Below are 14,700 nucleotides of genomic sequence, written 5' to 3' on the forward strand. Positions count from 1 at the left end.
AGCCGAGCAGCCGGCGGGCCGACTGAGAATAAGTTGTTTACACTTGCAAAAACCACCGTGCGCCCTCAGTAAAATTGCTCTCCATCCCCCCGTGACTCACACTCAAGGTCGTGGGGCGAGGCATGCAAATACAGTCGCACTAAAAACAGGGAGTGACAGCGTTGGGACTGAAAGACACAGAAGCAAACGGAGGGAGAGAGTCAGATAGCTGGAGTGGCAGGGTGACAGCAAGTGACACACAGCAGCTGAAATCAGCACCCACATGACGGAGGATCACCAACACACACCCAATGCACAATGCTGACACAAACACATAGACTGAAACTTAAAGTGTTGACTTTGTAGTTTTTGGTGTGTGGGTGTTTGAATGGAGATCTGAGGTCTTTGGCTGCACATATCAAGTCCGTTTGGAGGCAGTTTGTTCCTAATATTCATGGACATGTTCGCAAACCTGCTGTTGTACATGGATTTCTAGCACACAGTGTTTCCAACGACGGAACGGCAGAGAAACAGGAAGTTGTTCCCATGAAGCTGTGTGCCATTGTGCCTCACTTACTGCTGCAAAGTCTGAATGGCCTCAGAATTTGTTGTTATTCCAGCTAAAATGCAGCTAAAAATGATTTTCATACTCAATTAAGCTACAGATTATTTTATCATTTGGACCAAAAAAACATGAGAAAACTCTGAAAAAGGCTATTCATAATTTCCAAAAGCTGAAAGTGATGTCTTCGGATGTCTTGTTTTGTCCTAGCAACAGTCCAAACTTTGATTTACTATCAAGTCAAGACAAGAATAAGCAGCTATCACATTTGAGAAGCTGGAACCATCAAGTGACAGAGGAAGACTGTGGTGAGTTCTGTAAGATCCACGGTGCCACAACTGGGTGGTAAATTATCGGGCAGCTGTGAGGTTAATTCTTGACAAGATGTTCTGGGGTAATCTGAAAGACGCTTCCATCCATCCGTCGCAGGGGCAGCAGGCCAAGCAAAGCACTCCAGATGTCCGTCTCCCCAGCAGCGCTTTCCAGCTCCTCCTGGGGGACCCCAAGGCATTCCCAGGCCAGATGAGATATGTAATCCCTCCAGTGTGTTCTGGGTCTACCCCATGGCCTCCTACCAGTGGGACGTGCCTGGAAAACCTCTAACAGGAGGTGTCCCAGGAGGCGTTCTGATCAGATGCCCAAAGCACCTCAACTGACCCTTTCGATGCAAAGAAGCAGCGGCTCTACTCTGAGCTCCCTCCAGATGTCTGACTTCCTTATCCTATCTCTAAGGCTGAGCCCAGACACCCCACGGAGGAAACTCATTTCGGCTGCTTGTTTCCATGATCTCATTCTTTCGGTCACTACCTCGTCACCACGACGGTCTTGCGCAGCGCCCACATCACTGCAGAAGTTGCACTAAACCGCTGATCCATCTCACGCTTCATTCTACCCTCACTCGTGAACAAGAGATACTTGAACTCCCGCTTATTTCGGTTAATCAGTGTCTGTTGGTGAGTCTGTGCCCGTTGGAAATTATAGGCTCTGGTTGTTAATGACATCAGAAGGCCTAAAAGGTGAGACAAGAAGAAATACTACATGAGATTTGGATTAATAGGATCTCAAATCTTGTCGTCATCTCCATAGTATTTTCTGTAATATGGCAACCAACCACAGATTTGACAATCCGCTTCCTGTTTACACCAGTATGTGCATGTCCATGAATAGTGATGTGATACACATTTTCAAGCATGTAAATATGGACAGGTGCTAAAATGCTTGAGTGTACAGAGATTCATTTTTGTTTTAAAACGAAAACAGTGTGGACGTGGCCAAAGAGTCAGCCCTGTAATTGCCTGGCGACCTGTCCCAGTGAGTGTCAGCTGGGACAGGCTGCAGCCCCCCCCCCACGACCCAGAGTAGGATAAGTGGTCATAGATGGATGGAAGACATGAATTTGGTTTTCATTTTGTGCCTCACAAAAGGTGTTTCAAAGACAGTCTCCAAAACAATATCAGACATTTGGTTGGTAACAGTAAAGATGCAGGTGCCCAGTGAACAGGAGGGTCTCTCCAAACTGTGAGCAGAAATCAGCTCAGCCTGCAGACTCAGGTGTCCAACAGGCAGCTGTGGTGAGCAGAGGCGTTTCTGTCCTTAGATGCCCTCATGCTCATCTGAGCCTCTGTAGTGTGAGGTTGGAAGTGGAATTAATTGTAGTCTTTTATATTGGCAGTCACTCTGCTGCTGTGTTTGTTTGGCCTTGGACATGATAAAATCTTTCATATGGGAATCAGAAACTCTGTAAAAGCAATTATGTGGAGCATGGTGAACATATGGATCAAGAGTGTTTGATGTATAATACGTTGCAGGTGTGGTTTGAGACGTTTCTATGGAAACTTTGTTTTTTGGCGTGACTCTGGTTCACCAGTGGAAATTGGAGTTACAGTTGATTAGCTACAGTACAAGGCAGATATTCAGTGGGGTTTTCCTGTAATGTAACAACCCATGATCTGCTTTTACTGGTTGCATCATTAAGAAAAAGTGGTTAACTAAATATTATAAATATTATAATATAATAATATTTATTTGTATAGCACTCATCGAAACAAGGCTACAAAGTGCTTCACAAAGTGCAGAGAAATAAGACAAGGGAAAGCTTTCCTATAAAAATATGTTTTAAGCAATGATTTAAAAACGGCTAATGTGCTAGCCAGCCTAATCTCCTCAGGCCTTGATTGCAAAAGCCCGGTCACCCCTAGTTACCAGTCTTGATCTAGGGACGACTAGTGAGGGTAGGCTTGAGGATCTCAGGTCACAACTTGGAGCATAGGTAGTCAGATGCTCAGCTGTATAACTCGTTGCTAAACCATGTTGAGCTTTAAAAGTTATTAAAAGAATCATAAAATCAATTCTGAAGTTAACTGGCGACCAGTGGAGGGAGGCGAGAATTGGGGTGATATGTGACCTACGATCTGTCCTGGCTAAAATGCAAGCTACAGCATTCTGCACTAGTTGAAACCGAGCTACTGAGTTATATTTATTTGGATTATAATTTATATACTGTATGTGTTTTGAGTATAATTTAATGTGAAATCACATAAAACATTCACAAAGTGTGCATTCATGTGCTCACAAGTCCTTGCACTTTCACAGATCAGTGTGTGCTGTATGTGTTCACGTCCAGCTGTCCACTGCTGAGCCGGAAAGTGACCCTGCCCAAGGTCATGTCTGCTGACATGATTTAAACATGTGTGCCAGGCGCTGCCTCAGAGAACTGGAGACAGGGTGCTGACAGCTTATCTATATTTCAAACGGGATGAGTGGACATCCAGAGAGAGAAAGGGAAAAGAGACCAGGGTGTTTAATGTGTGTGTGTGTGTGTGTGTGTGTGTGTGTGTGTGTGTGTGTGTGTGTGTGTGGATTGGATGTGATGGTTTGGCAGCTGGCAGGCTGGTACCTGTGGGTTACCAGGCAGACTTGAGCTGGTAGAGAAGGAACAGAGGATTGGATACCAGGGGGTGTTTGCATATGTGTGTTCTGTTTGCTTTGGTCTAAATACAGACTACAGGTGGACAAACAGTCCTTAATCTTTATTAATAGTAATTAATTTCCATTTTCCACCAAGTTACAGCTCCTATGTTATATGAGCCCAGCCATATGCACAGGCCAGAGTGAACCAGGAGGCTGAGGGTGAGAACATTTGCTTTCTCACAGCTGTGGAAGGGATTTATCCTCCATCCACCCTGGGAATTACATGCACTGGCAATTACACGCTGGAGTTTTAACATTTTTAACTTGGCAAAACTTAAAGATAATTATATTTTTGTGACTACAGCTTATGTGGGAGCAATCATTTCCTTCACTAGACACAGAGGACTGTATTTCAGTGCAGGGAAAACAAAAACAAAACAGAACTTTAGCATCAGTAACATTTGTGGATCGTCGCCAGTGCTGTCAAACTCTTTGTTGGACTTGTGCCTGCGGAGGTACTGATGTATACGGATGATCACAGACTGATAAATAAATGGCGCCCTTTTACTTCACAGTCATCTATTTAAGCGCTGCAACTGTGAGCATGATCTACTTTTCTCTTCACTGAACTGCATGGTTTAAACCGCCAGAGCTAAGTGAACACAGACCTGTCTTCTGACTGCGACTCAGAGACGGAGGGGACACATGCTGCGCTGTCAGAACCTTTATACACAGTCACACAGATGATTTAGATATGCACACGCACAAACATTACAGTTCTAATTCCACCTCTCGTCAACTTTTGTCTCAGAGAAGTGTTGCACATGGTTTCCCTTCCCTGAATCTCTGTTCACGGAAAAAAAAAAAAAAAACCCTTTTTGGAATTTCATATTCCCTGTATCTCTCTTGCTCTCTCTCTCTCTCCTTCTCTCCCTCCATTGGCTTTGCCCAAATTTAGAAACCAGTGAGGGCTGACTGTCATGCATATGAATAGCTCAATGTCTCACAACGGGGCTACAAATCCTCATTGTGGCTCTGGAGATAGCTTAAGCTATACAAGTAACAAAGGCAAACTCCCCGTCAACACCATTACTGTCAGTTCTCCAGTAAACAAACCCCCCACCCTGCTCCCAACTCCAGGGAGGAAGTGTGAACTTAGTGTGTATTTTGTGTGTGTACATGGGCTCATGTATGGGACTTTGAAGGTAAACTGTACGGGGATGCATGTAGGCCTATTGTGTGTGTGTGTGTGTGTGTGTGTGTGTTTGCAGGCAGTGCCACAGTTAGTATGAATCTTTAATGCGTGTCTTATGACAGTGGGGCCTGCGTGCAGCTAAGGATCTGTAAATTCAATATTGCAATGGCACGAGCGAGGTCTCCACTCGCTCACACCAGACAGGACTCACAAAATCTAAGTGATCCATTGTACACACACACACACTCACTCAGCTACACACATACGTATGCAAACAATGCCCCCTAATGCTTTCTCATCCAGCTTCACCATGGAAACCCATCTTTAGAAGGAGCATGGGGACACGGTGCGTTTTTGTGTGTAAATGTGGATCCCTCTGGACCGCGCCAAACAGCCGACTATCAGAGACGATAGAAAGGTAGCACAGTGTTTTGGAAGAGACCAGAGTCGGTGCTCAGTGAGGCACATGCTAAAACAAAAGGCTGCAGGAACTCTAGGTCAACAATCAGCTATATAAACAACACAATCCTTGCTCCTCACAGTAAACGCAATGGGATTTTTAACTCTAAGTCTTCAGAAGGTGAATAAATTCTGTTAATCATGCTAATTATTCTTATTTAAGTAAAAGGAGGGGTTAAGTCCATATACAGTACATGAATTAATATAAGCAGGGCGAGAGCATAAAAATCAGAGGGATGAAATTCTAAACAATTAAGGACAATAAACCACTTTATATAAGGGTCATATACTGATATATCCCCATGCTGATTGGCTCCATTCGCCCTTCATCCCTCCATGATTAAAGGGCAAATTGACAGCACTTGTACAGCACCATTCCAGTCCTTCGACCACTCAAAGTGCTTTCACACTAGATGTCACATTCACCCATTAACACACATTCACACACTGGTGGTCACATTCACCCATTAACACACATTCACACACTGGTGGCTGAGGCTATCATACAAGGTGCCACCTGCTACTCAGTAACCATTCACACGCTCTCAACACACTAATGAAACAGCCATCAGGAGCGATTTGGGGTTCAGTATCTTGCCCAAGGATACTTCGGATTAGTGGACGACCCGATCTACCTCTGAGTCACAGCTGCCCCAAAGTGACAGTTCATCCAAAAATCAAAAATACATATTTTTCCCCTTTACTACAGGTCTGTTTATGAGTCTAGATTGGTTTGTAGTCGCTGAGTGTTGGAGATATCAGCTGTGAGCACGGTCTCACTCCAAAGTCGTCGAAGTCCGGTGCTTGGGCAGTGACTTGTGGCGTCAGAAACCAAAGAAAAAAGGCGTTCTTTAACATGGGCATGATACGCAGCCGGTTGCTGTTATAGTTTAAAGGTGTCCGGCAGCGTCAGGGGGAAACGCGGCGGGACAAGGAAGAAAATTAAGGTGGGGAACGTCTGAGTGGGGTGGGCGGGAGGGGTGGTGTATGGGTCCAAAATAACAAAAGACCTTCACCCAAGAGAGCGGTGTTCCCATCTCGTAAGATTCTAAAGCCAAACCCTGTTCTCTTTTCTGAAACTCAACCATGTGTGTTTGTTGTTGAAGGGAAAAAAACGTCAATTCGCAGTGTTGTACCAACGTAGTGCGTTTATTTTGAAAGAGCCTGTTTGTAAACGTTAAATTTCCTGTGAAAACAGAAGTGTATTTTGAAAGAAGACAATGCATGTAAGAAGCAGAATTTGACACGGCGTCCAAGAACGTCAGCAACCAACACACCCAGGGTACCTTTCACGACATATGTGGATGTGGAAAGTCTATGACCAAAATGTCAATATGTGACGAGGTTGGAGTGAGAATGTGTTGAACATAATGGGACTAGATGGCACTCAGCTTGTAATGCTAAAAGCGCCAAAGAACTATACCCGCTGTATCAGCGTGCAGAAGGAAGCAAGCATCTCCTCATCGATAAGAGGCTCCTGCTCATGACATGCAAACAATAATGGTGTCCTCTAGTAATAATAAGTCTATAGTATAATTAATCTGAATACTCAAAAGTTAGCTCTGTCATGAGTACAGGACAGCTATACAGACCAGATAAGGACAAATCTACACTGTAGTCTTTAGAGAGGCTTTGAGCAATTTATAAGCGGGATAACTATATATAAATGGTAACAGTAACTCCTTGGCTGAGCTGTAATCTTAGCTAGCTCAGTATTGCTAGTGGAGCTAACAGTAGATGGATACTTTCTTTTTGCGCGGTGACACGGTTGGCGGGTGTAGTTCAGTTTTTGCTTCAAGCATCACAAGCCGAGTGCTCTCTAGTTCCATTATATTTAAAAGAAGGCAGACATGTAGATTGATACGGGGGTTTAACTATCCCTTTAAGGTACTAAGCAGCTCTAAGTGCTTTCAAGTTGATTATAAATTATGTTACTATTTGGAATGTTGGTATCAGATGCACTGAGCCGCACGGATAATTAATTTCAATCAATTACTGAATGATGGCTTTGCATAACAATGGCGCAATTATGAATAATTGTTAATGTATGGTTTACTTTTAGTGGCTGCTGTTGACTCGCAGTAAAAACGGGGTTGGCACTGAAATAGATCTTTATTAATTTGGGTGGATGACTGATGGAAAATCTGTTGTATTCCCAAAGATGCCAAATTATAATCTGTCTCAGATTACACAGTATTACAACTGCTTAAAACTTTCCAATCAGGCAGGTCTGGAAGATTTCTCAGATGAGAGTCTGTGGTTCAAATAAGGACTAGCATCTCTCAGATCTCTCCCATCCTTCAGGCTCTTTTCCTGTGAGCAAGGCACTTCAGAGGCTCTTAGAAGTAGAAGGTTGAAGCCGTACCAGCCAGCTCTTAGAAATAATAAGATGTGAAGCAACACATTGCTAAAGAAGACTGAGAGTCTGCAGCCATGCCAGCAGCTCTGTGAGGCTGCATTAGGCACAGCGGTGCTTCGAGCTAAATGCAGACATTAGCATGCTAACATGCTCATGCAAGTTCAATCCTATTGTCACATTAAAAAGTACAATTTTACACTTGAATGCAATGAAATGCATCCGCTATGGCTCTGTCAGTGCTTAAAACTATAATAGAAACAAAAATAAATGCTAACATGCTAATGTTTTGCAGGTTTAATGTTTACCTTGTTCAACATCTTAGTTTAGCAAGTTAGCATGCTAAAATCTGCTATTTAGCATTTATTGCAAAGTACAACTGAGGCTGTACTGAGACACAGCAGTGCTTTGAGCTAAATGCAGACATTAGCATGCTAACGTGCTCACAGTAACTACGCAAGTTTAAGTTTACTGTTATATACTTTAAAAAGTACAATTTTACATTCAAATACAATGAAATGCATCTGCCATGGATCTGTTAGCTCTTAAAAATGTATAGAAACAGGAGAAAATACTAACATGCTGATGTTTAGCAGGTTTAATTTATTAATTAATTTATTTAATTTTTTCATGTTCATCATCTGAGCTTAGCAAGTTAGCATTTAATAGGAAGTAGGCCTACTGAGAGTGTTGGGAATGTCATGAGTTTTGCCAACCTGGTGTCACTTCCAACTCGTCAAATACTGACACTTGTTCAGTGGCCCTTTAGCGGGAGTATGAGATGCACCGGGTGGTGGGAACTGCTGTTATATTAAATGCGAGAAAGTCAGCATAGGGCTGGCGGGTGGGTGGGGAGTTATATGGGTCAAACAAACTTTGGACTTTCACCCTGGAGACCGCTGTCCACAAGTCAGTTTAGTTATGTAAACAACAATGTTGTGTGCTAGCATGAGTAGCATAGTATGCTAATGACGTATGTCACGCAACATTACATTACATTTCTAATAAACAAATGAAGGCCTACTTACTTTAAGCCAAACCATGATGCTTTTTCTAAACCTTACTATGTATTTCTGTTACGTAAACTAAAGGAGGTAAACCCAAAATCAAAGCTTTTTACCCCTATTCACTAAGACTATTTTCAAAAGAGACTGTATGCATTTAACATGTGGAAACTGTACATTTCCTGTGAAAACAGAGGTTTATTTTGAAAGGATGCAATGCATGTAACAAGCATAAATTGATATACTATCCCTGAGCGTCCGAAACTGACGCTGGAGGGGTACCTAGAGTGTCATAGTTTGAGGGTCACTGACCTGTAGGGGTGGGAATCACCAGAGGATCTACAATATGATACTTAAATCATGATACAATATTATTGTGATTTCATATATGTTGAAAAGAATCACTACTTGGAAGTGTGTGACGATAAGATGTTGCCACACAAAAATATCGCAATATTATGCTGTATTGATTTTTTTCCCCCAACCCTGACTGACTGAATTGGCAGTGAGAATGTGATGATGGCACTATAGACAAAAAGTGAAGGGATTAACAAAGATATTACAATCCCTTTTGAGGGCAACATGAATACATGCACTGAATTTCATGGATATCCATCCAATAGATGTGGAGACATTTCACTCAAAACCACAAATGTCAACCCTCTTGAGAAGCAAGAGGAAATGTCAGAGGATGACCAAAATCATTAGGACTCACTCTTTTGGCACTATTTATATCTGTAACGAATTTCATGGCAATCTATCCAATAGTTATTGAGATATTTCAGCCTGGGCCAAAGTGGTTGGCTGACTGACTGTTGCCATACATAATAAAAAGCAGGCAGGCTCAGCAACACTTCTTCTAAAGGGATAGAGAGTGTAAAAACAATATTAGTGCAGCAGGATGAAAGTAAAAAACATAGCAGAAGGTCAGTCTTTGAAAAATCACAATTGTACTCATTAGGCTTTGACATGAAAGTTGAAGCTCGCTGGTTTGCTCTGTGCTGTATCTAAAACAATGCTGTCACTGTCACTCCGATCACCCATCCAACTGTCTCTGTCAGTCCATGTCCTTTAGTGTGCTCTTTTGCTGTCAAACGTGTCCCTGATGTCTATGAGACCGAGATGGTCTCCTGCATTGTGTCGAGTGTCTCATCGTGAATTCAGAAACTCGTCTCAAAGAAGTTGCTAAATACAGAAACGGCAGGAATGGATGCTGGTTCTGAAGCCGAGCTGCACGGCTGTTTGATGTAATTAGCTGCTAACAACAAGCGGGTTGCTGCTTTGATGTCATACTGCCAGCTACTCTCAAGAGAGCAAAATCCACAAAGTACAGCATTCACCTCTGTAAAGTTGTCTGTTTTCTAAAGTGGCTGAGCCTAAGCTGTGGGCTGAGTTCAGTCCTATAAGTCAGTGAAGGCAGAGACGGTTTTATAACGCAGCTGATGTGCTTTCAATCCTGCCCAGTAATTTCACTGTTCAAGAGACGCATATCTTAGCAGCGCATGAAAAATGCAAAATATGTTGGAGGACTCTAATAAGCAGAAAAAAATTGAATCATAATAATACACTTCATTACTCCATTCTCAGGACATAAAATATGCAAGGAGGCACTAATTTGTTATCAGGTTAATTATCTATGTTTCAGAGTTGCTGAGGCGTTCACTTTCCCAGATTAATGAATTATGACTCTTATTTACTCTGGCTGGCTGATTTCTCCAGTGTCAGAGCGAAGCACAGAGCTGCCGCCGGGGTCTGATGGAAGAGGAAAACCCAAACAGGAAATAGTTTAAAAGAGGATACCAAACGGCGCCATGAACTCCAGTTTCTAAAGCATCCTCTATGAAGAAAGAATCATTATGTCAGCTGCGCACAGCACACTGGTGAAAACAGACTCCGTCCTTCTGTCATCTGTAAGACACCATTGCAGTGTGTCAACTGCATTTAAAACCTCTAGCAATTTAGAGTGCTAACATTTTGCCATTGTGGAAGACTCTGACCAACTTCATAGGTGAGCCATCTATTGGATGTTGCTTTCAGTGAAACAATACTTTTTTTAAATGGGTGCAAACACCAGACTGTGGTGGTGATAGGGTCACAATTTTGCAAACTTCTGTATGCCACATTTAGAGCATTAATATATCAGCAAACCACCATTTGCTATTTAAAGATGCAATGGAGTGTTGGCCAAGAACCGAAGACAGGGCGGTGAAAGTCCGAGTAGGGCGGGCGGAACAGGTGATGGATGGCTCAAACAAACACCAACTTTCACCCAGGAGAGTGGTGTTTGTGTCCCGTAAGATTATAAAGCCAAACCTTGTTCTTTATTCCTAAGCCTAACCATGTTTTTTGTTGCCTAAACCAACCACGTCCTAAATAAACCAAATGTCAATTCGCAGTGTTGTACTGATGTAGTGTATTTATTTTGAAAGAGAGCGGTAAACGGTAAATTTCAATATATATATATATATATATACGGTAAACGGTAAATTTCAATATATATATATATATATATATTCAAAGTATATTTTGAAAGAAGACAATGCATGTAACAGACAGAACTTGACACGGCGTCCCAGAAACGTCAACAACCAACACACCCAGGGTACCTTGCACGTCGTTTCTGGACGTGGAAGGTCAATGACCAAACGTCAATATGTGACGAGGTCGGAGTGAGAATGTGTTGTTTAATGTGTTTGCATTTTAACATTTACTGATTAGCACTAAACACAAAGTAATGTTTAGGCTGATGTGATTGGTGTTGTGGGTATTTGGTAATATGAATGTCAGTACCAGATTTCAGTGATCTTTACAATAGCAGGGGTGGGATTTGATAAGATGTTATTGTTACCAATGCCGCTATCGATTCTGCCTTTTAGTCCAATTCTTCATTGATTCCTGGTTAATTCTTTTGTGTGGAAAAAATAGGCCTGCACAGGTTTATAGCATCAATGCAACTGTTTAATTATCATTATATTATGAACAAAAAAATGTCCCCAGCCCGTCTGTGTGGCGCTAATGCTAATATAACATAGGATATACATACTCCCTGTAGTGGACGTGCTGCTCTGTAGGGGAGCAGTGGCACTTGGACGTCCTGGAATTTAAGCCCATGTTGCATAGAGGGATGTTGCAGCATATTATTGGTGATTACACCCTTGATTGAAATAAACTAAAATGTTGGTACACGAGTTGCCAAATTGACATGGCGGACGAAAGTAAATGCTCTGTTGATGGTAATGAACTTTATATTAATTCACATATTGCATGTCATTTTTTGCTCATATGTAATTTGTAATATGGTATTAGGTTGTAACTATTAGTTGCTGTCCACATAGAGTGACCTAGTTATTTCGTAGCGTTGGTCAGGTAAAGCAATAATTCAGTAATTTGAAGGGAAGAACTGGTGCAGCAACAAGTCTGGGACAAAATATTCATAATGTTTTACCACACTTAACAACATGAATTGTCACTGGGACGTTAACCGCTCTGAGCATTAAAATACAACACATGTTCATCATGTTTTATTTCACAGTGAGACCTGAAAGCTCATTAACACGCCAAAGTCAGAAGAATGACCTATGAACTGGAGGAATGGGCCCATCCCAGCAGCATGTAAATGCAGCATAATATTGGTAATGTTGTTTGTTGTAGGCTACAAAATCCTGCAAGACTGCACTGCTTCCTGACAGTGACGGTGGAAGTGTTATCATATACAAGTGTTATTCAAATATGTTCTGATTATTTCCTGGTAGAAAATGAATGCCAGCTAATGCATAATTAATGCCGCACAGGCCAAGGTGCATCATTACCTGCCCCAGGCTTTTTATTTTATAGATGTTGTTGTGAATTTGGCTTCTGCTTGATGTTGACAGTTTTTACTGTTAAGGGGGAAAAGAAGGCAATTTGGGAACCTTTTTAAGTATTATTAACTTTAATCATCTGAGCTCTGAGAGTACCTTCATAGGAACAATTCTGCTGAATCTAAGACCAAAGGTGAAGGCTTTTTTCATATTTAAAGACCTAAAACTACCCTGTGTTATTTGTATTTTTCATCCATTTAAACCTCTCATTCAAATATTTTCTGATTGTGTGTGAGATGTAACCTAAAAAACAGCATGGGTATTAAAATTGCAGTGAGTTTTATTCCTTTTGAGACATTTTGTCCCATATCTTTTTCCTGGTAAAACCATGTTGTGCAGTAACAGTGAGTCATGCTGGCTTACCATTCACGTTGCCCAGGTGGAAGTATCCATCGACCAGCGAGGCTCCATTGTTGAAGTGCTGGGTCATGTGATCCAGCCAGTTGGCCTCCACACCTTTGACCCCCTCATCACAGTTTTGAACTCGCAGTGGCACCTTGACAGTGTAGTACTTCACTTGTCCCTCTCGGACTGGCGGGTGGTTGTACAAAGCGAGCAGTTCAACCCCTGTAGAGACACGGCAGAAAACAAACCCCCCACCATTGATTTAACTCAGTATGGGTTGTGACAATACAGATGTAGCTCCTGTGGAAGTCCCACGTTTTACTGCATGATTATTGAACTACTGCTGTACATTGGCCACAATCCAAAGTGCAATTTGGCACTGTCTGTAGGAGCACTTTCTCTCTTCAGCTGCCAGAAGTTATAAGAAATGGCTCGGTAAACGGTTGGCTGAGAGACAGCAGAGCTCTGGTTTGAAATACATAACTTTTGTTGCAAAGCAAACAACTATCTGCAGTATTAATTTATAAACCGGTCTTGATTTGGGAGAACTCACTTTCCTGTGACTTCATGACACTAACAACACAACCACACTGAGCTACGTGATAATAACCAATTGGAAGGACATTTATTTCCTATGAGATAAGCAAACAAGGAAACTCAGCCAACGTGAGGAGAGTCAAAAAGCTTACTTGGCCAAGAAAAGTTGGCTACGGTGTTCCTGGTCGTCAGTAGCGAATAACAATTTGTGTGCTTTCTTGTTTTTCAACCAGTTTTTCTTGTCCTGTGAAAAATGTGTCACTGTAGGAGATAAAATTTCTCCCCAAAAGATGGATGATATTAAAAAACAGCTCAGTAAAAAGGATGGTTTGCATGTGTCCTTGGAAGCAGATGCGAAAGCTGAGCTCCAGAAATTGGTCACAGAAAAATAGGGCAGCATTGACATGGTAATTAGTACACCAAAATTGGAAACTTCTGGCAAAAATACAAAAAAATACCCAAGACCCTCAGATATGACCCTGACTTGTCAGTTGTCTTAATATGTAGTTTAATTATGATTATTTTCCCGCATTAGCAACCTTTGTCTCATAATGTCAAGATGATCTTTTCAGTCTTGATGTTTCCTATATGTAATGATTATACAGTACATATCTGATTATGTACTTACGTGAAGCATTTTATATGGGGTTGAACATTGGTATCGGCCGATATTCGCCTTCTTGATTGCCATCGGCCTATCAGCAAATAAGATCCAGTCACCAATGGCAGTGGCCGGTGTTTTTCTACTATGTCACGTCAATTTTGTGCAGACTAACAAAGCAGGGATCAAGAGTAACAGCATCCTGTTGTCCGTGGGAGAATACAAAAAGTGTTTGGGATGAACGGACATCTTCCTTGGGACATTGTTGGGACGAAAAGAAGCAGTAAACTCACTATTGACGCATCTGGGAACGAGCTATATTTTTTTTACCCAGATAAATCTACATGTTGAACAACAAATTCATGTTGAAACTGGCAGGAAGAGAGATGGATAATGTTATCTGTTAGCAACCAGTGGCTGGAATTAACAGCTAATGGAGGTTGCATGGAGTTACACTATGATACGTTCAGGCTCTATTGAGTAAAACTGACTATTGGGCAAAGGTAAATTAGAACGTTATCATGACGTGTTCAAATCTTGTTAATGTTTTCAATGTAGTTTTTGGCGAGAAACTTGAATAAATACAGTTGTTTGATTAGGAAACGTGCTGATGTCTTCATGGCCATATAATATCAATATTAGAGAGGGAATTGCCTTTACTCCCCACATCTTTTCTAGCTCCTTTTTCAGCCCGTGGTATTTTTCGGGCTTCTCGTGTTCCTTCTTCCTGATGTTGCTGTCGCTTGGGATTGCTACATCTATCACCGCTGCCTTCTTCCGTTGTTTGTCCATCAACACGATGTCTGGTTGGTTAGCCATCACTACTTTGTCAGTCCGGATCTGGAAGTCCCACAGGATCTTAGCTCAGTCATTCTCAACCACCTTAAGGGGG

At 41.9% G+C, this 14,700-nt stretch overlaps 1 protein-coding gene across 1 annotated transcript in view; it reads right to left on the reverse strand.

The window, feature by feature from the left end:
* Positions 1-14,700, reverse strand: part of LOC126391165 (raftlin-like) — a 165,989-nt gene that overhangs the window by 40,512 nt on the left and 110,777 nt on the right. Inside the window, exon 6 of the mRNA XM_050045704.1 lies at positions 12,689-12,892. Within this exon, the coding sequence (XP_049901661.1) occupies positions 12,689-12,892 (204 nt within the window). The remainder of the gene's footprint in view (positions 1-12,688; positions 12,893-14,700) is intronic.

The sequence above is a fragment of the Epinephelus moara genome, chromosome 6 (genome assembly GCF_006386435.1).
Source record: "Epinephelus moara isolate mb chromosome 6, YSFRI_EMoa_1.0, whole genome shotgun sequence".
Taxonomy (NCBI): Eukaryota; Metazoa; Chordata; class Actinopteri; order Perciformes; family Serranidae; genus Epinephelus; species Epinephelus moara.